This window comes from Canis lupus, chromosome 21 (assembly GCF_003254725.2).
Source record: "Canis lupus dingo isolate Sandy chromosome 21, ASM325472v2, whole genome shotgun sequence".
Classification (NCBI taxonomy): domain Eukaryota; kingdom Metazoa; phylum Chordata; class Mammalia; order Carnivora; family Canidae; genus Canis; species Canis lupus.
In genome coordinates this window covers 13,319,311-13,344,082 of record NC_064263.1, presented here as the reverse complement: position 1 = coordinate 13,344,082, position 24,772 = coordinate 13,319,311, and the positions used below count along the sequence as shown (strand labels likewise).

Genomic DNA, 24,772 nt, shown 5'->3' with positions numbered 1-24,772 from the left:
CTGATGAGATATTGCAACATAGTACAGAATGTGGAACAGTCTTCACTGTACAGGACTGTAGTGTACATTGCAGGCCATCAGGCACCCCTAATTTCTGTTCACACTAAGTGCCAGAGGTTTCTCCCTCCAACCACCATTGCAATAGTCACTTTGGAAATCTGCTTGGCATTATATGTTAAAATCTGCATCTCCTGTGACCCATAATCTACTCCTAATTGTATACACATCAGAAATGAGTATGGATGTACATCAAAAGTTTTGTTGAAGGATGTTTGCAGCAACATTATTCCTATTAGCCCTCAAATGGAAATAACTCATATGTTCCCTCAGTAATGGAACGGATAAATAAATTGTGTCATATTCATACACAGGAATAATATACAACAGTGAAAACGAACAAATTGCTACCACCGAAACCATGGAGAATCTTACAAACATCATGTTGAGGGACAGAGCCACAAATAAAATAATACATACTATATGATTCCAAAAGTTGAAACACAGATAAAACAAATTTATAGTATTTGTTGGAATAATGGCTGGAGGAGGAGTGAGATGTTTCTGTGGTGCTGACAGAACTTCTCCCTCCCTCCCTCCCTCCCTCCTTTTTTCCTTCCTCCTTCCCTCCCTTCCTTCCTCCTCCCTCCTTTCCTTTTTCCAGTTATCATTTATTTTTATCAACACAAGTTAGTATCCTGTGGAACACACTCTGGGAAAACTCTTTGTGTGACTTTAGTTTTATTAACTCCCAGTTTTCATAGAGAACCTCAGAGGGTTAGGGTAGCCTGCCTAATCCTAAGTGAGTAGTGAGTGGTGGATGCAAGAGTTCTATTTCTTGGCCTGGGTGGGGCTCACGTGTGTGTTCACTTTGGGATAATTCATTATCAGCAGAGGGGAGACTGACTATTACAACAAGTCATCCTACAGGATGACGTTCGTGCAGTGTACAGGGAATTAAAAAATGACCGTAATTAAAGAAACGTCCGTTTCTCTCCCCAGCCCTCCAGGGAAAACCAAACGCGAGAAACAAAATCCAGTTCAAACTCCAGCCCTCCCGCAGATCTGGAGACGCAAATGTCCACGCCGGGGTTAGAAAGTATTTCCGAACGGGTGCAAGGTGGTTACAGAAGCAACCAAGTCTCTTCGCTGCCCCGGGGAAGAAGGGAAAGGAAAAGATAAACCCGGAGTTACCCCCCAGCCTTGCCGTTGGGCGCTCCGGAATCACCCTGGCAACGTGGGCCGCGACCCACCCTGGGGGGCGGAGCCAAGGCCCCGGGTTGACACCCTAGCAACGCCGCAAGCCTTTGTCGCGTCTTAGCAACACGTCTCGCCACCCTGCGGCTGGCCTACCCTCCCTTCCCTGCTCTGGGCTCGCTCCCGCTCACCCTGTCATTGGGCCTCTCGGTGTCCTCTCAGTGTCCCCAAAGGCTTTCATGTGCATCCTGGTGCAGGACAGCCCTCGGGGTTCCTGCGGTGGGAGCCCCTCAGGAGGAACCAGGGCAGTGGGAGGGACAGTGAGAAAGAACACTTAAGAAATAAGGAAAAAATAAAATCAAGATTTGGTAATTTTTACTTTTAAGAGACATCCGTAGCTCTGTGGAGAAGGGATTGGAGGGTGGGAAAAATCACTTTTGTACAAACTCCATAAAAAGAAGAGACCTGTTGAGGACTGAGCACCGATCCAACTAGAAAGCTGCGATGTTGGACACTATCATCCCTTCCATGCAGGACCAGGGCAGGCAGGTGCTGCCTACCCTGCTGTCGCTCAGCCAGGAGGGTAAGTACTTGATAAGGGGTGAGTGCCCTGGGGGCTGGATCTTCACCTGCTGCGAGGAGGAGGTGGAAAACCTCCTTCCCTATCCACTGGAGTGGCTATGTTGTCTTGGAAACGGGCTGGTAATCTCAGCAGGCTCATATTGGATACCCAGAGACAGTTTCTTTATTGACTGCCTTAATGAGTGAAAGGGGCCAACTGAGGATTTTGATAAAAGATATAATGTATTAACTTGGGGACTAGGGCAAAGTAAGTGCTCAATAAATGTTAGCTAAAAACAACCACCCCAAATGGCTGCTCCTCAGACATCATGCAAAGAAAACGGGTCAGGTGATGCAGGGCCTAGTAATCATATTAAAGATGGCCTTTATTTTAAGCCTGACTGAAGGCTGTTGAGTGTTTTGCATGGGGCTAAAGGAGGAGTTGAATGACATGATCAAGTTTGTGTTTTGAGAAGATTGCTCTGGATGCAAAGTGGAGAATGAACTGGAGTGTCAAGAATGCCTAGAACAGTAACTTAAGTGAAAGTGAATAGTAGTTTGGTCTAAAATGGTAGCAGTAAAAGTGGAGAGAAGTAGACAGACCAAAAGGCTATTTACAGGTAAACTCTACAGGTAGTGGACTGGATAGGAGGGTGGGAGAGGAAGGAAGTCTCAAGGATGAGTTCTGAGTTCCTGGCTCATATAACTGAATAGATGGTGGTGCCAGTCATTGAGATCAAAACCCTGGCTAACAGCATAAGATTCAAGGGAAGGAAGGTCCTGTTTTGAGCACATGACGTGTCTTTTGTGAGATATCCAAAGAAGCAGTTGGATACACATGTCTAGAACCTGAAAACAGGGAGGGTGTCTGGGCTTCTAAAAAAAACACGTGGGAGTCATCAGCATATTGGCAGTCATTAAAGCCCTGGGTATGGGTGTGACTGCCTAAACAGAGTCTGGAGTGAAGACCGAAAGCTGAGGGCTGTACATTTGAAAATTCCAACACTTAAAGGCTGAGTTGAGGAAGATTACCTTACAAAGGAGACAGAGAAGAAATGGCTAGACAGGTAGGAAGAGAACCCAGGAGACAGTAGTGTGGAGCCAATGGAGAGGTGTTTAAAGGAGGAGAGAGCGATCACTAGTGTTAGATAAGACTGAAGGGTGGGAGAGGTGAAAATTAAACATATCTATTGAATTTATGGACAAGGGGACCATTGGGGACCGCTCAGCAAGAGCTTTATTGGTTGAACAACAGAAACACAAGTCAAATGACTACTTATTAACGTTCACAGATGAACCATTGTAAGGAGATGAGGATGAACTTTCAATCTCAGCAAAACACATAAATTAACTTTTCATCATTGTATATATCAAGTTCTGTTGCTTCCACGTGTTTCACCAAAGTTTACTATAATGTAATTAGGGTACTTAGAATGCCCAGTCATCATTTAATGGATGAGAACTGTTCAAATTATTGAAGACTACATATAGCTAGCCATCTGCAGAGGCAGGAAGGCCACACATTGATCTTTCCATTGCAGTGTGCTCTGGGAGTATGTTTCTTTGTTCAAATCACTCTTGAATATTTTGCTTTTTTGTGTCAGTATTTTAATTTTAGAAGAGGTCTTATGAAGTCAGGGAACTTTTATATTTGGTATTAACATCTATTTCAAGCATATATTATCCTATAATTTACATAATGGACACTTAGTTCCTTTTTATAATGATCATATGTAAAATAAGTATTCCTGCTACTTGGCACTGTGTTTAAAAATATGATTTTGAATGCATAAAACGTTTAGAATTGGAAGTCAAATGATGGTTGAACCGAGTATAGAAGAAATGTCCAGGGATTATTTCTTTATAATAGTGATTTTTGGTATTTCAGTATTTGATTAAAATAAATAACCCCAGGTTTCTCTAAAATATAAAAGTAGCATATTCTTTAACTTGTGTTTTAGACTGGATTACAGTTTCTATTTTGAGATTTAGTGATGTCCTCTGACTTTAGGATGTCAGAAAAATCAAAGTTAAAAATCATAGTTTGTAAGATTTTCAAATCCATCTATTCCAGTTGAAGTGCAGGACCCTAAAGCTTCCTAAAGGAAATTATGTGCAGGTTTTCTTTGTCTTCAGTAAGAAGTAGCAAATTTCAGTTTAGAGTTATAGACTCTCCTCTTACATAATTTATCCATTAGATTGTATAGAGTAAAACAACATGACTTGAATATACCATCCAAGTGAAGACAGATGATCCTCAAATTTCCAGTTAAGCTCCATCAAGTCTTTTCATTAGGGTTTGGTTGCAAGCGATATAGTTTCTCCTGGCTCTAATTAAATCATTTCCTTTTGGAATAGATTGCTTTCCTGAAATTTGAGTTATGTATCATGAGTCTAGGTGAAATGACTTAACAGTTTGGACTTAGTAACTTTGAAAGATCTCTGTGTAAATCCGGGTATGGAGATTCTGTATTATTAGTAATTTAATGACATTTTTGGTCATGATGAAAAATTTTATTTAGTATACAATTGGGATTGGTTGAAAGATTTTCTTAGTGCTTAGCAGCCAGAAGTAGAATTCTTTTGTCTATCGTAGTGGGAAGGAGTGGGGAATACAGTAGGATAGAGCAGGATAGAGAAAATACTTGGTTATAATAAACTGTGTTTCTGTGATTTAGTGTGAAGGGAAGAATCACTTGGCTTACTGTAGCATGCAGCCCTAGTTTTCTCGGTGGTAAGTGAATTTCCATCACCCAACTTATTCCCAGATGCCCATGAGAATCACTGGTACTTCTCATTGCCTAACCTATTCCTTTTGTAGCATATTAATAAAAATACTTATAACCTTGATATTCTGGAATTAAAAGACTGTAATTTCCCTGCTTTAGGTAGTGGTTTAAGCCATTAGAAATAAAAGTTATACCAATAAATCAAGCAGTTTCCAAAGTTGGGAAAGAATTGGTCTTTTGTCACCAACTGTATCCATATTCCAATGTGGCAACCTGGTAAATGTCACTGTTCTTGATCTTTTGTTTGGAGAATTAAAACATAACACTCTTGATTTGCAAAGAGTTCCTCACTGGAAAGTATCTTTTTTTTTTTTTTTAAAGAAAAGTATTTTTTTAAAAGATTTTATTTATTTGAGAGAGAGAAAGAGAGCACATACTTGCCCATGAGCAGGGGGAGAGGCAGAGGGAGAGAAAGTTAAGCAGATTCCATGCTGAGTGCAGAGCCCAACATGGGGCTCAATCCCACAACCCTGAGATCCTGACCTGAGCCCAAATCAGGAGTCAGATACTGAACCAACTGAGCCACTCAGGCGCCCCTGGAAAGTATCTTTATAAGCTGAAACCCACCTTGGGGCCCAAGTTCCTGCTCCGCTGTGTCGGGTATACTTGGACCCAAGCTCGAGCTTCTTAATAAACATTCGTGTGTTTGGAAAAAAAAAAAAAAAAAGAAAGTATCTTTAATACACATAATTAGGTTTGGAATGGAGATATCAAGACAGACTTAATTTTCTGCATTTCCTTTTTTTCCTTTTCTAGGCTTAAATTTTTTATTTGCATATAAAAAATTGTGCATTCCCATAATTAAAATCATTTGAACAAAAAAATAGCACTCTGATTAAACTGCATTTTATAGCCTGCAGGACACCTCAGACCAGCTTCGTTTTTAGATTTTACTGTTCTCCCACCCAGCTTCTTCCATTACCAACATCCAAGTTCTTTTCCTTCCCTGCCAGCCAGCCAGGCAGATGGAAGAGGCAAGCGTGGCTTTCGTTGTCAGTAGTTCTCGATTCTTTGGTGTCAAAAGGGGCAGCATAGTCATTTAAACTTGATCCAACTTCTTTGCATCTGACAAAGTTAAATAGCTAAAAGAAGGCACTACTTGTGGAACGTGTGGTGCATACTGGCATGCATGCCTCATTAAGATTCGCCTGCTTGCTTCTTCTGTTCAGTCGTTTCTTTTGAAAGCAGTGAGTTTTTCTCCTGCGTTTCTGTCTTCTTCAATTTCAACATATCAAATTTCTCACTCTAAGCCATATTGGGTTTGTCAGACTTGGTTGCAGAAGAAGTGGAGCAAGGCACAGGAGCCAGCGAAGTCTGGTTTGCACAGTGGCCACCGCCAAGTCTTTGTATTTCTAAATATTAGTTATACCTAGAGTATACCTTTATATCACATATTTAACGCTAGTTATTGGCAACTACTTATTTTTCTACCAGTTTTTCTTTGGGGGGGTGGGCGGAAACACAACTCAGAACAAGAAAAACAAAGAAGACCTCTCTCTGATCATTCAAAGCAGAAGTGAGAAGTCTGTGCACTGATTCAAAGTAAAGTCCCTTGGGTCCCGACCCAAAGGTCTGTTGTTAAAAATTATTGTTTTAGACATAATATTAGTATATTTGTTGAAATAAAAAACATAGATCAGAAGCAGTAAATTAGGATTATGGAGGGGTTCTGCAGAGCACTAGCAGCAGAGAGAGGTGACAGCTGGTAGTCTAAGAGTAACAAATGAGAATGAAAAGTAAGTCAAGGGGTGCCTGGGTGGCTCAGTCAGTTAGGTGTCTACCTTCCGCTCAAGTCATGATCCCGGGGTCCTGGGATTGGGCCCCCTGCTCAGAGGGAGTCTGCTTCCTCTCCCCGTCCTCCACTTGTGCTCCTTTCCTCTCCCTCTCTCTCTAACAAATAGATAAAATAATTTTTAAAAAAGCAAATAAAAAATATGGTGATCAAAAAAAAATATGGTGATCATTTTGCAATATGTACAAATAGCGTATCATGTTGTACACCTGAAACTAACATAAATCTTTTTTTAAAAAGATTTTATTTATTTATTCACGAGAGACACAGAGAAAGAGAGGCAGAGACAGAGGCAGAGGGAGAAGCAGGCTCCCTGCAGGGAGCCCGATGCAGGACTCGATCCTGGGACCATGCCCTGAGTTGAAGGCAGATGCTTAACTGCTGAGCCACCTAGGCGTCCCTAAATCAACATAATCTTAGGTGTCAATAGAATCTCAATTTAAAAAATACATTGTTTTATAGGTTAGTAATTATGTTATATGGGCATAAGACATTTAAAAAATACTGAAAGCTACTACATACTACTCAGTGTTGATAGATTCAGTTCACCAACCAGTATAGGTCCCTGCTGTCATGGAGTTTATCATATGGGCAAGGTTGTGGAAAAAGATGATAAATGAGTGCGTACACACACATACACACACACGTGCAATCTCTATAAAGAGCCCCCGCCCCCGCGAAAAAAGAGAATTAAGCAAAAACAGAAGTATAGAGACAGTTAATGTACAGATAACAGCCTTTCATGCCTTAATGGTGCTTGCCTTTATTTCTGTGTTACATAATGGTATAAGAATGAAGGTTTATATTGCTCAGATGCCACAGAGTAGACACTCCTTAAATCATTTTTGAATGGGTCATTAAGAAAAGGTGAGAGTGAAATAGGTAATGGGGATTAAGGGGTGCACTTATGATGAGCACCAGGTGTTGTATGGAAGTGCTGAAACACTAAATTGTACACTGGAAACTAACATTACACTGTATGTTAACTAACTGGAATTTAAATAAAAACTTTAAAAAAGGCTAGATTATACTTGGTTAGCTCTATTTATAGAATAAGAGGAACTCTGTCACACTTTTATAGAATTTATAGAATTTCCTTTATTGAGTAAAAGGAAATGTGTGATAGGGTTTCCTCTATCCTAGAAAGATTTTATTCAAAAGTTTGTTTATTATTATTAAGCACATTTTGGAACTTAAAAGGTGAGCTTTAGTCACTAGGAAAATTAACTTTGGGGAATGACCTTATTTTCTGCTAATTCTGAATAAATTAGGAATTAGTATTATTTGATTCTGCATTTCATATTTACTTTTTATTTACTAGGACTAGATAGTAGCACATGAGAGCTTAAAATATTTTTTATTTCCTTTGAATTTCAGAAGTCTCTACTATCTGGGCGAATGTTTCAGGATTTGTGGAACGGCAGCTATCCCTACACAAGGTAAGATTTATACTTTAGGTTTAATGCAAGAGTCCAAAAGGTCTTTTCTCCTTAGTCTTGTATAATTTTACTGTGAGCAAGATAGCTATCCAATTTAACTTTCAGTCCTGTAATTTTATGATATACTTATGGATAATAGATTTAACAAACATGGATTTTATTCGTAGGTAATGAATTTGTAAAAGTTCTGCTCTTGTAGTGATAGCAAGCAGAACACTGATTAGCCTGGCTATGTGTAGAGGAACTAGATGTATTCTGTTTTTCTGTGACCTGAGAGTTCCTGGCATAGCTGTAGAAGGATATGCTGTTTCCTATCTTGCGCCTTTACATGGAATGGGTTTTAACTGAAGTACAAGAAGACAATCAGGGACTGAACTCAACTTGCCAAAAATGAGGAACTTTGCCCAGCTTTGAATTTGGATGTGATAAAACTGGACAGAATCTTGAGGAGTTTGGAGGGAGTTGGGAAATTGTGGAACTTTTATATGCTACCCAGAGGTCCCAATATGACTGATAGCCCTTTGGCTAAATTCATCCTTCAGAATTACTTTGTTTGGTCTGATATTTGAATTAGTCACCACCACCTAAAATTTGGACAGTTTACATGAAATTTTGGATCTGTTTCAATCTTTTCTTGAAAAATCAGCAGATTTAATAATACCGGTTTTCCATTCCTGCACAATGACACTGGGCTGGAGCCAACAATGGGCTCTTGCCTTTGGATAGGGTTTGTACTTTCTGGCTACTGCGTCCTCTGATTGGCTACCTTCACTCCCTTACATTCTTTCATGGCGCCTGTAGGCATTTGTAATCCTTGATGTATGATATTTCCAGGGAGACAGAGACCTAGTTTGAGAGCCAAAAGCATTTGCTTCTACCCATCAGCCAAGATCACTACACTGCAGCATATGCCTTGGATGCTGGATTGTCTGATTTTAAATAAGAGACAAAACCTAAAAGAGGGAATGAGAAAGCAAAGATTCTTATGGCCTCTTAAATTCCTTCTCTGTATGGCAAATGATTAAAATTTAGAATTTCACACAACTTAGGACAAGAGGAATCTTAAACATAGATTAAAAGTAGCTGCAGCCTCCATACAAGCTTTCTTAGTCTTCACAGCCTTTGAATGATAATGGAGATGGGGGATCTGATGTCAGAAGTATTGCAGATCAATATATTATTACATTTATACTTAAATGAAAACTTAGAGTCATAACATACTATAGCTGTAAGAGATTGTAGAGATCATTAACTATTTAAGGCTTAATTCTCTTCATGTTTTTTTGGATAACGGTACAAAGGGCTATTTTTCCTTACCCCTTCAGTGAATTCTGATTGCTGCTCTTTTTTTTTTTTGCCCCCTCCTTTTTCTTTTAGGGGGTTCAGATTCCAGGACTTGGAACTTTCACTTTCACGAGACAAAAACTTGAGGTGGGAAACAACAAGTTTATTCTGATTCAGAGGCCCATGTTTATCATGGCGGAGAAATTAGTACAGATTCATGGACTCAAACAAAACAAAATATATATTCCTGGTAAATCTCTTCAATATTTAAGACTTTCTCAGAAAGTAACTGGCATGGGGATGAAAATGAAAGGGCAAAGTTTGTTCACATGCTGTTTTATCGGTTTCTGATTTGAGGAGCTCACTTTTCAGGTGAGCTTTGGAAGAGGAAGGGGCCAACACAGGAAATGATATGCAGTCTTCCTTGCAGTCCATTTTATACCTTAGTAGCTTCAGAGCCAGGCATGGGAAGACTTAATGTGATATCAAGGCAAATTTATATAAATACCTCTTTACAGAGTTGTACAGGCTTTATTCATATTTTTAGGCCTTCAGAAGTTAAAAGTGGCTATAAAGAAAAAGTTAATTAGGGTCTCTGGTTAGAATTACAGTCTGTATTAGCTATGAAAAAGATCACTAACTGTGTTTCTATCATATATAATCTAAATTATTAGAATTTAAAAGTGAGAAGGTTAATAATTCCATAAGAACTTAATGAATACCTTGTATACCTCTCACACCCTAAAGTCTTCCTTCTTTCTCCCTGATTCTTTCTCCTTCCCTTCCTTTCTTCCCTCTTTCCACAAATATTTACTGAGGACCAACTATGTGTTAGGCCTTGTTCCAAGAGCTTGAGATACAGTGGTAAACAAAACAGACATGACACCTGACACAGGATGCTTGCTTACATTCCAGCTTTGGTGTATGGACTTCGTGATAGTTGCCCTGGTTACTTAGGGGCTTTGGGGCTTCCTTCCTGATTTTTGGACTGTGTTCCTTTTGATCTTCCTTATCATCTCCTCTTGCATCAGACTCATACATGGATAAAGAGAGATAGCCTACCCCCAATGTCAGCAGGTGAAAAGGCTAAAACTTGCTTTTATGTTAACTTCCCCAAAAGTTAATTTTCAGAGTAACTTCCCACCAAAAAATGAAAGATTGGGAAAACAATACAAACAAATTGTACTTAGAATTCATTATGTACATAAACTATATGGTAGACTTGATGGACTTTTCAGCGAATTCTACCTAGAGTTTTATGGACATATAATATCCTAATTCATCAAAACCTACCAAATAAAGTGAAAATAAGGCCAACTTTTTTTTTTTTTTATTTACTTATGATAGTCACAGAGAGAGAGAGAGAGGCAGAGACACAGGCAGAGGGAGAAGCAGGCTCCATGCATCGGAAGCCTGATATGGGATTCGATCCCGGGTCTCCAGGATCGCGCCCTGGGCCAAAGGCAGGCACCAAACCGCTGCGCCACCCAGGGATCCCCAACTTTTTTTTTTTTTTAACAAAAATATTTGCTCCATAGAATTAGTTTTCCGTCTTGGATCTCGTAGTATAGTCCAAAAAAAGTAGTTTAGATCTAGGGTGCCTGGGTAGTTCAGTCAGTTAAGCATCTGCCTCCAGCTCAGGTTATGATGTCAGTGTCCTGGGATCAAGCTCCATATCAGGCTCCCTGCTCAGCCAGGAGCCTGCTTCACTTTCTCCCTGTGCCCCTCCCTTGCTTGTGCTTTCTCTCTCTTGTGCTCTCTCTCTCAAATAAATAAAATCTTAATAAAAGGATCCATAGTTAATTTTTTACAGGGTTGCATAATTAATTTTTAATTTTTTTACAAGGCTGAAGAAATTTCAGATTAAACATATACGCTTGAAAAAATAAAAAAAATAATAAAAATAAACATATACGCTTGAATTGATTCACAAGAACAATTCTGTCTACAGTTTAGCTTTGGGGTTATGATTCTTCATCATTAATTGACTAGGTAACTAAACATACAGTGATTCTTAAAGATTGTCAAGACAAGATCCTTGCTTTGAAGAGCTCAGAATTTAGCATGGGAAAGAAATATATAAGCAAGTGTTGCAACATGATTGAATGCTGTGAAAGCAGCATTGATCAAAACTGGAGCTGAGAGGAGAGCATGCTTAACTTTGCTCAGGGAAATTTAGGAAGATGACATATACCAGGAAGTCTTTTTTTTTTTTTTTTAAGATTTTATTTATTTATTTATTCATGAGAGACACAGAGAGAGAGAGCGAGAGAGGCAGAGACACAGGCAGAGAAAGAAGCAGGCTCCATGCAGGGAGCCTGATGTGGGACCCGATCCTGGGAGTCCAGGATCATGCCCCAGGCCGAAGGCAGGCGCTAAACCCGCTGAGCCACTCAGTATACCAGGAAGTCTTAAAGGTTGATAGGACTTTGCTGGCAGAGAAGCTATAGAAAATATTTCAGGAATAATAGGAATAATTCAAGAATAAAAGAAAGAGTAAAGCCTATTATGAGAGTAACGGGTAGTTTTGTGTGGCCAGGGCATATGATTGTTGAGGCAAGTGGAAGATGGTAAGACAAAAATGTTTGGTAGCAGTCAAATTGTAAAAGGCCTTAGGCACTATGATAAGCACTTTGGAATTCATCTTATAGGCAATGAGGAGCCATTGAAAGTTTTTGAGCAGGGAATTATGTTAGTACAGTTTTTAGTTTAGGAAGATAGCTCTTTTAATTACGGTAGTTTGGTGAAATATAGTAAAAACCTTAATGAAGGCATTGGAAATCAGGAGGAAGACGAAGAAATCTATTCATGACATATTTCATATGGGTTTCACTTCCAGTTGAGAGTGGTGGGTAGCAAGAAGAAGGAAAGTATTAAGCATGACTTAGATTTCTTGGAAAACAGATGTACATTCTTCTCATTAATGCCATAGGGAATGAAGGAGGAAAGAAGGTTGGGGGGGCAATGAAATAGTGAGTTCACTTTTGGTCATGTTACATTTGAAATTCCTGTAGAGATACTTAGGTGGAGATAATTCTAGAGTTTAGGAGAGGGGTGGGGACTAGAAGTCAAGATTTGGATAAAGTTACCTGAGAGAAGATATGAAATAAGGGGAGGAGACAGACAAGGACAAAGTTTTGTCAAAAAAAACAAAACAAAACCAAACAACAACACAACAATAAAGCCCTATCTTATCAGAAGTAGAAGAGAAAGGAAGTCATCAAAGAAGACCAAGGAAGAGGAAATTGGAGAACCAAGAATAGTGCTATGGATACAAGAGCAAAGAGAGGGCATGGTCAACAGAAGTTACAGAAGATCATGAGAGTAAGAGTTGCAATACATTCATTGGCTTGTCCATCATGAGATGATAGTATCCTTACTGAGATACATCGGCTGAAAGACAGATGGAAGAGAGACATTAGATGAATGGGAGGGGATAATCTGGAGGTGGGTAATATAGCATTCTCTTTTAAGAAATTTACAAAAAATTAGGTGGATAGAGGTGGTATAGAATCACCATTAAATCATGCAGAAGACTATGGGCTGATATAGGGAAGCTGGTGTCCTGTAGAGATATTAATCCTTATCAGCCAGCACTATTGGACACTTGAAAAGCTATAAATTAATGCTTGCTGAATGAATGTTTAGAATATTCTTCTTCTTTTTTTTTAAGATTTTATTTATTTATTCATGAGAGACAGAGAGGGAGGCAGAGACATAGGCAGACGGAAAAGCAGGCTCCTCACAGGAAGTCCCATGCAGGACTCGATTCCAGAACCCCAGGATCACACCCTGAGCCAAAGACAGATGCTCAACCGCTGAGCCACCCACGCGTCCCAGAATGTTCTTCTTTCTATCCTATTCCTCTATTAATGGGTCTTGTTTACTGCCTCTTTTTGGATTTATCATTTTGATCATCTTTATTATTTATCCCCTTTTCTGACTGGTGGTCTGTTGTAGTGGAATAGATTCTGCTTATTTTTATGCTAGATATAACCATATTCCTTCGCAATATCATTTATGGACTCATTAGGGAGGAAAAGCAAGTTATCCAGTCTGATATCCTCTAATAAAACATACTTTCATTTGAAGGTAACTTCTACTATCTTTTCAAAACACTTGACATTTATAGATATTTATAAATATAAATATATATAGATATAATATATAGATATTTATAGATATTTATAAACATTTTAAAATGGTGTAATAACTGGAGAAGATAGGCAAATATTGCTACAGTATGTCCTGAGAGATAAGGGGGCTGAAAACTTCAGAAAACTCTGATGGAGAGATGGAGTTAGTTATTAACTGTGTCTCCAAGAGAAAATAAAAGCTTGTCTGGAGTACTGCTTAGAAAGCTAATTGTTCTTATTTTGAGCAAAAATATACTTTTAGGGAAAATTGTGCTGATTAGTGTCTGTTAATAGGGTACAGCTAAGGGCTTCATGTGGACAATTCTATTTTTGAGTAGTGAGAATCATAATTATTTGTGAGTATATATGATATGTCCTTGTAATTTCCACTTCTTTCCCCCCCACCTTGTCTTTTTCCCCTCTAGGTGATATCCCGGTTGTTCCACTTAATTTTGTCATGATATCCCTGGAGGGTCCATTTAGCAGGGATACAGTGGAAGGATGTGTGAAGGAGACGTTGCTTTTTTTATCACGATCCATTTCCATCAAACAAAATGTGGAATTTACTTTCAAAGGAATTGGGGTCCTTGTGATTAGAGGCAACAAAGTGAAGATGAGATTTTATAAGGACTTCCTTTGTACGATGGATGGAACTGGGGCATTGGCAAAAGCTCTAGCAAATGTAAATTACGTTTTCCTTCTCCAAACCCCTCTCCCAAGCATAGCTTTGAATTACTGTGTGTCATTATTGAGAGAAATTCAGGTTGAGGTGCACCTGGGTGGCTTAGTCGGTTAAGCAACTGACTTTCAGTTTCAACTCAAGTCATGAGATACTAATCTATTGGGCTTCATGCTCAACAGGGGGTCCGTTTGAGATTCTTTCTCTCTCTCCTTCTGCCCTTCCCCTTGCTCACATGCACACGTGTTCTCTCTCAAATAAGTCAATCTTTAAAAAAGAAAAAGAAAATTTCATATTGACATATTTTAAATGGCTCTTCCCCCAAGTGCAAAGAAGTACTTGTTTATAGATGATTTACTCTTTGACCAAAAGGTTAGAAGGGCAAAGAAACTATAAACTAAATTTTGAATTAATGCCAACTGAAAAATACAAATAGTAATAGAAACTCATAATTCTGAATATTTTATGGTACCTCATAGTTTAAAAATTCCTCCACATATATTATTTCATTTGAGTTTCAAAACAATTGTAAAACTGGTATTATTAAAAAAAAAAAACAAAAAAACTGGTATTATTATTATCCTGATTTTATAAATGAGAAAAATGGGGGCTCAGCTTATGTGGGAAGCCTGAAGTCAGGGTGCTAATAAGTGGTAGAATCAGACTCTCTAAATGTTTTTTTTTTGTTATCGTATTTTACTTAAAATTTTTTTTTCAATGATTTTATTTATTAGAAAGAGTGCATGCACACACACACAAGTGGGAGCGGGGAATGAGGGGCTGGGGGTGGGCAAAGGGAGAAGGACCTGGAGATCATGACCTGAGCTGAAGGCAGATGCTCAACCCACTGAGCCACCCAGGCACCCTGGTTGTAGTATTTAATGTAATAATTTAATGTAGTATTTAAAGCCTACAATAAATCGAGTCATGGAAATGTGTCTTTAGCTTTTAATTTGCCATATTGTGGAACAGATTTCATAACTGACCCCATCATTGTTAACTATTCAGTAGTTGGTAAGGTGGACATAGCAGAGTTTAAGGAGGTGGTGAAACAATCAACAGAACTAACTGGATGCTTTGTGTGCCCTACGTACATTCCTGGCAACGACAAAGTTGATATAAGCTAATTAGATTATCATAGAATGTTGTATAATCCAAGTCCCATAGAGCAAAAGCCAAAGCCTGAGTTTTAACCAAAAGTGTATAAATATGGTCGAATTCTACCCTCAAATTTCTCCTTTCAGGGAGCTCTGGGATGGGGACTTAAGAGTTGCGCATACTGAGGCTTTGGTGTTTTTCCCATGATCTAGCTTCATGCAGAGCTTTAAGGAGAGGAACCAACCCTGTGTGTGTGTGTGTGTGTGTGTGTGTGTGTGAAGTAGACACACACAAGGGTAGAACCCTCTCTTTTTTTCCATTAAAAACACATTGGAAGCAAAGCCAAAGCACTGGCGCATCTCTAATCTTCAGGGATTCTATGAAACTTCGTAGCTTTAATAATGTGTTTAGAAGAGAGGACAGCATTTTAATTGGCCTGCCGTACTCTAAGACATAACTTTTTAGGACAGTTTTCCAGAAGTCGTCCTGAGAGAGATTCTATGAAGAAAAGATCTGGAGGCCAAAGCAGATGGCAAACTGCTACATGTATCGCCCTCGTGAACAGAGGAACAAAGCACATAGGCATATTAAAGGGTCTGAGAAGTCGGGCTGGAAAGAAGCCACTTTAACTGAATCATGAATCATGGAACTTTAGTTTAATCCTATATTGATAACATCTATAAAACACATTTTGGAAAATTGCTGTAAATTGGTGAGAGTGATTGTTTTCCCCTCAGATGTCCCATAACTTAAACTTCAGGGCTGTCTTGCAGAATGGTTCTCTTGGGAAGCTGTGGGTTTATTTCACTGATGCTGCTTTTCCTGGAAACATATTTAAAATCTCTTTTTAGAAATTCCCTTTAAGGGGATTCCTGGGTGGCTCGGCGTTTCGGTGCCTGCCTTTGGCCCAGGACGCGATCCTGGAGTCCTGGGATCGAGTCCTGAGTCGGGCTCCCGGCATGGAGCCTGCTTCTCCCTCTGCCTGTGTCTCTGCCTCTCTCTCTCTTTCTCTCTATCATGACTAAATAAATAAAATCTTTAAAAAAAAAGAAATTCCCTTTAATATCTTTTGTAAACCATATCGTTAATGCCAAAATAATTTTGTATATTCTCCTACACTAGGATAATGTCATAATGTGATTAGTGTATAATGTAATAATAATTATAATAGCTATTTGTTGAGTGCTTATTATGTGCGAGCCACTTACATATAGTACCTCATAAAAATCCTATGAATTAGATCTTATTGTTATCCCCATTTACCCAGGGTCTAAGGCTACATAACTGTTAACAGTATGGGGATGTGAACATGAATCCACCCGACTTCAAGTCCTGCTCTTAACCACCCAATTTCGGAATTATTTGGGTCAAGAGTGAAATTAGCCTCATTTTCCTGATAGTTTCTATAAGTTGGCTCTCCTCTTAAAGATGTATAAAGGAAGCCATAAACTCCGAATGCAATTTCCACAGAGGAGATGGTTTGAGAAAAGGCAGCATCGGTGGAATTGGTATGGGACTACCCAGGGTGATAAATGAGATAATTCCCCATTGGATTTTAAGCTCTAGACTTTAAGCACTCAAAAAAACCCAAACAACAATAGAGTTCCATGGTAACCTTGCATTTGAGATAGCCTGAAGTGTGATTTGTCTGTGGCCTGGATCATCACCCCAGGTGTAACCCTTGTAACCCTTCTCTGTCTCTGCCCTCCAGAGGCCTGATACTGTGGACTCCGTGTTGTCTAGCAGAGAGATCTTAGGGAAGCGACCCAACAGTGTGCTTGCATTTCCAAGGTCAGTGCTTTGCTCCACAGAATCCTTGTTTATTTATTAATGTGATTGGGCCATGTTTCTCACCTTTTCTAGCTCATGCTCCTTTTAATGCTCTCTCTCTCTCTCTCTCATGCTCCAGCAAAGAAGGATTTAATGCATACTTTCCGTAGCTAAGTTAGAAAACAATGGGCAGTTAGACTATTTCTTTTTTATCTCATTTTTTCTCCTGATGATTTAACAATTCTATACATCACTTGGTGTTCATCATGATAAATGTACTCTTAATCCCCTTTATCTATTTCACCATCTTCCCATTCACCTCCCCTCTGGAAACCACCAGTTTATTCTCCATATTTAAGAGTCTGCTTTTTTGCTTGTCTCTTACTTTATTTGCTTGTTTGTGGAACTCATAAGTTCCACATATGAGTGAAGTGATATGGTATTTGTCTTTCTCTCTCTGACTTATTTTATTTAGCATTGTACTTTCTAGGTCCATCTACACTATTCATTTTTAAAAATACTCTTAGTTCCATGGAAATTCTGATACTTTAGTCCCTGCAATATTAGTACAATTCTCTTCACCTGCTAAACTTCCTTTTACCTTCCGTCACTTCCTCTGACCTAGCTTCCTCTTTCTGCAGTCTAGCCTATCTCCTGTCTATACTGATTTTTACCACTCAAATGGTTTGAGAGACAGATAGAATAAAGGAGTGCGGTGGGTGTTACTAGTGGCTGCTGCTGACAATGATTATTATAATGATAATGATAATAATAGTTGTCATCTATGAACACTTACCACTGTAGATGTCAGATACTGTTAAGCACTTTCTCAATATTATTGTACTTAATCTTCAGTACAACTGTTTGAGATATGTATTATAATTTTATCCATTTTATAAAGGTACAAAATTAATTGTAATTTTAATTATTTTTTTCTTTTAACAAGTGAAACAACATGGTACAATATTAAGAACACTAGAATGGGAGTCAGAAGACTTGGGTTTTATTACTAGTTTTATTTCCAGTAAGTGGCCATTCCTCACTTATCGTATGCCCTTAATTATATTCTTAATCTTAATTGCTGTGCCATTAATTACTATGCATTTCAAGTAGAGGAAGTTTGGGGAATAGCAACCAGCTTCCCAGAGGATTATTTTCTCATGGTTTTTGAGTGTGTGACATCCTCCTGTGTTTGTTAGTTGATGTAAGGACTGTATGACATATACCTTAGCAAAATCAGTTTGAGGGCCAGAATATGCATTAGAGATTAGTTAGTCCAGCCTCTTCATCTTGTAGATGAAATGGCCAAATAACCGGCTGGCTAAACCAGAAATAAAACAATGGCTCCTCACTGCTCCGCTGTTCTTTCCATTGCACCATGTTGCTTAACTCATTAAAAATAAGTCAATGGATTCAAATAAGTTTATTTTGATCGTATTTTGGAAGACAAATTTGGCTGCCCCCTTGGACATATTTTGGCTTAAGCATTCCAGGAAGGAAAAAATTGCAATGAATCAAGAAAAGAGATTGGTAGACTCTCCTATTGATTAGAGAGCATAGACATGGCTAGGAGGATTCAATGGTCAAAACAGCTGTAAATGTTTAATTTATGTCAAGTTTGACCATTGAATTTACTGAAAATATCACCTCTCCCCTATTCTCCTCTCCTCTGCTTGCAACTCTAACCCAACACTCCATACTTGAGACCACAGAAAATCTACAACTACATACACCAACTGAACAACTCCATTCCTGCATTGTGCCTTTATAAGTTCCTCACTTTTGCCTGTGGGAAAGAATGGAAATGTGGGGAGGAGAAAGAGGCAGGAGAGGAATGGTTATTTCTTGGCATACTCTGCTTAGTAGGCTATGGAACTTTGCCTTTAAGTCATCCAACAGCCACTTTTCACTGCATCGCCCCTATGGCATGTGGTTATAGAACTAGAAAAGACAAAGCTTAGATCCCATGAATAATCTATGTAACAGCTGCTTTTGAGCCCCACTTACTGAGGAGGAAGGTCTTGGTCAGCTCCTAGACAACCTCAAAGAGAGCCTCAGCAAGTCAAAGCACTTGCCACCTTGAAGGAAATCAGCTTGCTTCAGAATCAGAGAGCTAGCTGGGTTGCCTCTCAGGATTGAAAGTTCACACAGTCACCTATTCAGGTCCAGTGCAGTAAATATCATGGCTTATTTCTAGGATTGATCTCAAGGAGGTGGAGAATAAACCACATATGGAGACCATTGTAGAAGAAGGTAGAAAGAATAGACAAAGGAAGTACAAATTAAAAGACCAGCCAGACAAAGAAGAAGGCATCAGAGGTAAAGCAATTATTCTGAGTATGATCTGTCATGCTTTACTGCTTATGAGTCCAGCCATATTGCTTAATGACTTCTATGCCCAAAATAAATAAAATTAGATTCATGAATAATCACTGTATTTTTCTTTCTAACAAATATCTTCATGTTGGCAAATCAAACTTAAAAACAAATGAAAAGAAAACAAATGGAAAAGAAAACAAAAAACAAATATCCTCTATTCTTGGAATCTTATATCTCATCCTGACCACTTTCTGACTGTCAAGCTTTTAGACTACGATCTCTTTGCTGGTTCCCCACTACTCAAAGAGGTCAGAATTCAGATGCCTACATGGTCCAGGCAAGTAATGTAACTGCATGAAGAGGGCTTGGTGTAACATGATAAGGTGACATATTAGCATAAATGACAATTTTTTATGGAAAATGGAGAACAGTACTTTTACATCTTTGATATTTGGCATAATAGAAGATAGCTGGACTTTTATATCTGTGTCTTCACTTACTCTGTTATGACATATTGTCTTGGTCAAAGCATATGAAGAAAATCCTAGGACCTCAAAGACGTTTTGAAAGGGTCCTAGGGATTCTTAGGGGTTGCCATACTACCCCACTGAAGACTTCCTCTAGGAGGTTGTTGCTTTGTGAGCAACATACTAATTGCCATTGAAGCAAAAAATGCTGATTGGGCCAAACAAAGCATATCAGTGAGTAAACATTGGTTTGTGGATATTGGTTTTGCAACATGTGGCCTATAGGATTACATGTAAACTTTTAGCTTAATATTCACATATTTTGTGTCGTTAGCCTCATCTGTCTTTGTTCCCTATAGACTCCTTCTCTGAGCAAAATTGTCTGTTCATATTCTTCTTACATGTCTTGCCCTTCCCTACCTTCGTGCTTTCGTTCACTCTTTTTCTCCTGCCTATAATGTCCTTCCTTTTCTTATAGTCTATCCCAATTCTACTCTCCTCTCAGCATCCTTTTTACATCTCATTCCTCCATGAATACTTCCTTCATCACTGACTCTGAAGTATCTCCTCTCTTCTCTGACCACGGCAGACCCTTAAAGATGGCACCATCATTTGGGATTTATTTTTTTCTTTTTTAAAAAAAGATTTTACTTATTGGACAGAGAGAGTGTGCAAGTATGTGCATGAGCACACAGGTAGGTGGAGCGGCAGGCAGAAGGAAGGGAAGAAGCAGGCTCCTTGCTGAGCAGGGATCACGACCTGCCCTGGGATCATGACCTGAGCTGAAGGTGGATGCTTCACTGACAAAGCCACATAGGTGCCCTATCATTTGGGATTTAGACATTTTATATCATTGTCCTGAGTTGCTATTTATGCAATATATGTAAAGCACTTAGCATTATTGGTATATAATAAGACCTTCACAAATGAGAGCTTTCAGGTTTTTTGTTTATATCTTATTTTTCTCTCCAGCCATAGATCTTCCACAATTTAATGATGGGGTTATATCTAGATTAACCCATTATAATTCAAAACTCTTATATTGATACACCTAACCTCCTGAACATGATAGCTAGCCTATCTTAAATGTGCCATCTAGCCTACATTAGCCTATAATTGGGAAAAATCATCCAACACAAAGCCTATTTTGTAAAGTATTGAATATCTTGTGTAATTTATTGACCACCGAAAGTGAAAGACAGGTTGAATGAGTATAGAATGGCTATAGGTGCATTGCTTGTTTACTCTTGTGATAGTGTAGCTGACTGGCAGCTGGAGCTTGCTGTGCTGCCCAGCATCCTAAGAGAGTATTGCACCACATATTGCTAGTCTGGGAAAAGATCACAATTCAAAATTCAAAGTACAGTTTCTATTGAATACATATCACTTTTGCACCAACATAAAGTCAAAAAATCATAAGTCAAACCATTTTAAGGGAACCCTTTATATAGCTATTGAAAGATCTTTTTTTAAAAAAATTTATTATTTATTTATTCATAAGAGACACAGAGAGAGGCAGAGATAGGCAGAGGGAGAAGTAGGCTCCCTCTGGGGAGCCCAAGGCAGGACTCAATCCCAGATCCCAGGATCATGCCCTGAACTGAAGGCAGATGCTCAACTGGTGAGCCACTCAGGCGTTGCGATTGAAAGCTCTTTAAGGGCAAAGACTTGCCTCTTTGCATTTTCTAGAGTGACCAGCCAGTGCTTTGCACATAATGAGTATACAAAAATATTTGTTTTAACCACAGGAGGGAAAGGGACAATAATTTAAGATAAGAAATGTATCTTATGGGATGCCTGGATGGCTCAGCAGTTGAGCATCTGCCTTTGGCTCAGGGCATGATCCTGGAGTCCCAGGATCGAGTCCTGCATCGGGCTCCCTGCATGGAGCCTGCTTTTCCCTCTGCCTGTGTCTCTGCCCCTCTCTCTCTGTGTCTCTCATGAATAAATAAATAAAATCTTAAAAAAAAGAAATGTATCTTATATAAAAAATTTTCCAGGTAAAATAATGAGTTTAAAAAATCAGTTAAGTATAAAACCATCCATTTAAAGTTGAGAGGAAACTTGGTTTCATTCATTCTACAGAGATCTTATCCAAGAGACTTCAAGATAAACAAGCTATCTCCCCTCCCAAAACGACAAGCGTCAATTTGCTGAACAAGTTAGAGCAGAATAGGGATGGTGGGAAGATTATGAACCCTGAAAGGTAATACATTGGTATTTTATCTGTTGTATGTTACTAAATGTATTTTTGAGTTAAATCTTGATGCAGGGAATTTAAATGAGTGTTCATTCATTCCTTCCTTCATGCAGTGTTCTTGAGTACATTCTACCTGTTAGATGATTAGGATAATAGATTCAGTTAGGGGTCATAATCTAGTGGGAAAGCTAGAGACAGACAGACATAGAGTGATAAATCATGATTCAGTAGGATAAACAGAGGTGGAAACAAAGTAGCACAGAGGAGAGAGCATCTAAATCTCTTGTGGATTTGCAAAACTTCTCTTGTTGTTTTCGGAGTGTTTGGGCACAATATGGCACAGTTTCATATTTAGATCAAATTGGAAAGCTGTTTTGCTAAACATGGTTGGCACTCAATAAGCATTCTTCAGATGAATGAACGTGTTACAATTCGTCACGCTCATGTCTTCTAACAATATTATGTTAAAAGATTTCTATTTTCCTTTTTTCTCTTTGAGTAGGACGCTTTTTAAGACTTCAAATCAGTCAGTTATATTCAGGTATTTATTGAGCATCTACTATGTACCTTGCACTGCGCTGTCAACTTTGAATTTATTAATGTGTTGTAATGTATCAGCTATCATATGTGTGATTTATGTACTTTCTGGGATACTAAGACCATGTTCAAAACCCTAGGCACACTTGTTTTGAATAATCTCACTGTTATGAAAGAGAATTGAGAATTAAATGTTTTGTACTGTGGAATTTAGTTCAATGCAACAGACACTGAGCACTACCGTGTGCCAGGTGTTTTAGACACAGAGCTATATGACATAAAAGACATATAAACCCACTTTCATGAAAGAGTCTTTTAGGGAGTCTGATGTAAAAGAAGTAATATATATGACAAAGACAACAAAACAATGTACAGAAGCTGCAAAGAGGAGAGAATAATTAATTGTTAGGCATTATTAGTGAAGGTTTCCTATTGATGTTGATGAAATCATGGTTTTTGTGCTGATTATTAAATTAATACATGTTTATCACAGAAATTTTGAAAAAATGAGAAAAGCAGGAGATAGAAAAAAATCACTCATAACCTCATAAATAGAGGAAACTTTCTGTTAACATTATGGTGTATATTCCTCATTTTAATGTACATACAATATATACATGTTTTTATACTTGAAACACATACACACATTTTAAGTACAAGTAAGATCATATCATAAGAAGCTTTCTTATACTCACAATAAATGATAAACATTTCCCCATGGCTTTAAAGATCCCAGGACATGAACAAATAATTGCACATCCTTTCATTGATTAAACCTTTTGTTTAACCAATCTCTTTTTGTTTTTTGTTGTTGTTGTTGTTGTTGTTGATGATGATGTTTCAAAGATTTTATTTATTTATTCATGAGAGACACAGAGAGAGAGTGAGAGAGGCAGAGACACAGGCAGAGGGAGAAGCAGGTTCCATGCTGGGAGCTTGACATGGGACTCGATCCTGGGACTCCAGGATCATACCCCGGGCCGAAGGCAGGCGCTAAACCCTCTGAGCCACTCAGGGATCCCCCCAATCTCCTTTTGGATATTTATATTAAGAGGATTTTTAGTTTTAAAATATTATAAACAATACTGTGATAATATAACTACACATAAGTGCACACATCGGAGTATCTATAGTATAAAAACTTAAAATTTTTGAGATAAAAGATGAGCTTTTTTTTCATGCCTTTGGCACATGTTACCAATTATTCTCAGGAAGGTTGTATCAAATTATCTTCCCAGTAGTGAGAATATGAGGGATTGCTAACTTCTCCATAGTTTTGTTAATACTAGACATTTACCCTCCAATGGATTCCCATTCTTGCCCAGGGTAAAAGCCAGAGTCCTTGCCATGGCCTGCAAGATCCTGATTTCTGATCTCTCTCCTACTTTTTGTTCATGATCTCATTTCCCTCTGGCCACGATGAGCACAGACACACTCCCACATCAGGGACTTTGCACGTATATACTCCATTCACTCTGCCTGGAGTGCTTTTTCCATCAAATATCTGATTATTATTATTCTCTCATTTCCTTCAGGTATCTACTCAAATGTTACCTTCTTGGTGCAACTTCCCTGGGCATTCTATTTATGGTTTAAAACTCCATCCCTCCAGCACTGCAGGGCATTTATTACCATCATTACTCATACTATTGAATTCATTCATTTAATCTTATCAGCTGGCTGTCAGTTGCCATCAGAATGTTAATTCCATTAGAAATAGGATTCCTTTTTCTTTCTTTTTTTGTATGTTTTGTTCTTCATTGCATCTCCCATGCCTAAAACAGTATATACAGTAAGCACAATATATTTCATAGAATAAATAAATTTTATCCCCATTTCACAGAATTGGTAACTGAGACTGCAGGATGACCCAGCTTGCTTAATGGCAGTCAGCTTGTAAGCAAAAAAGCTGGGATTCATACCCAAGTTTGTTTGATACAAAGCATGGGTTCTTAACCTCTCTATGTATAGATCCTCTGAAAAACCACACTAAGATATTTTTCTTCCTCTTATATTTATACGCCTCTAAAATTATCATTGCTCATGTCAGGCTGTTTTAAATGTTAATTAATGTTGCAGTGTTTTTATAGCTTATCATCTCCAGGTTGTTTGAAAAATGACAGTGAAATGAAGTCTAAACTTTCTCCAGCCCCCGTTTGCCAGGATCATAACAAGGCAGGACAGGTACAGTGGCTTCAAACAAACAAAATCCAATCAGAATCTTCCTTTGACTTCTGTTTCTCAATAAGAGTTATGGGGATTGCTCTTTTTTCAATGTATGGATATGGCTCAAGTACTCAGGACTCCAAATTGGATGATAATAAGTCTATCTACTAGTTAAAATCTGCTACAGTTAACAGAAGTGGGGTTGGGATATCTTTCTTATTTTCAGTTGCTATAAATACCTCTGAACAAATGAGAGCTCAGTAAATCCTCTTGAATATTTGTGGGACCCAATCTGCAAATCTCATTTTGCTAATTGTCATCAATACATCCTTTTCTAAAGT

The 24,772-nt window shown here is 38.5% G+C and overlaps 1 protein-coding gene and 1 pseudogene across 4 annotated transcripts in view; one reads left to right on the top strand and one right to left on the bottom strand.

Moving 5' to 3' along the window:
- The first annotated feature begins 1,296 nt into the window (after nt 1-1,296).
- Nucleotides 1,297-24,772, top strand: part of CCDC81 (coiled-coil domain containing 81) — a 41,292-nt gene continuing 17,816 nt past the window's right edge. The window contains exons 1-9 of one of the 4 annotated variants that reach the window (XM_025419376.3): nt 1,298-1,777; nt 4,434-4,489; nt 7,714-7,775; nt 9,153-9,309; nt 13,621-13,877; nt 16,684-16,763; nt 18,940-19,061; nt 21,614-21,734; nt 24,356-24,449. In XM_025419376.3, the coding sequence (XP_025275161.1) occupies nt 9,243-9,309; nt 13,621-13,877; nt 16,684-16,763; nt 18,940-19,061; nt 21,614-21,734; nt 24,356-24,449 (741 nt within the window). In that variant the 5' untranslated portion in view covers nt 1,298-1,777; nt 4,434-4,489; nt 7,714-7,775; nt 9,153-9,242. Of the gene's footprint in view, nt 1,778-4,433; nt 4,490-7,713; nt 7,776-9,152; nt 9,310-13,620; nt 13,878-16,683; nt 16,764-18,939; nt 19,062-21,613; nt 21,735-24,355; nt 24,450-24,772 lie in introns of all 4 variants that reach the window. The other 3 variants (XM_025419375.3, XM_025419377.3, XM_025419378.3) reach the window with 3 other exon arrangements.
- Nucleotides 5,682-7,675, bottom strand: LOC112642168 (thymosin beta-4-like; annotated as a pseudogene).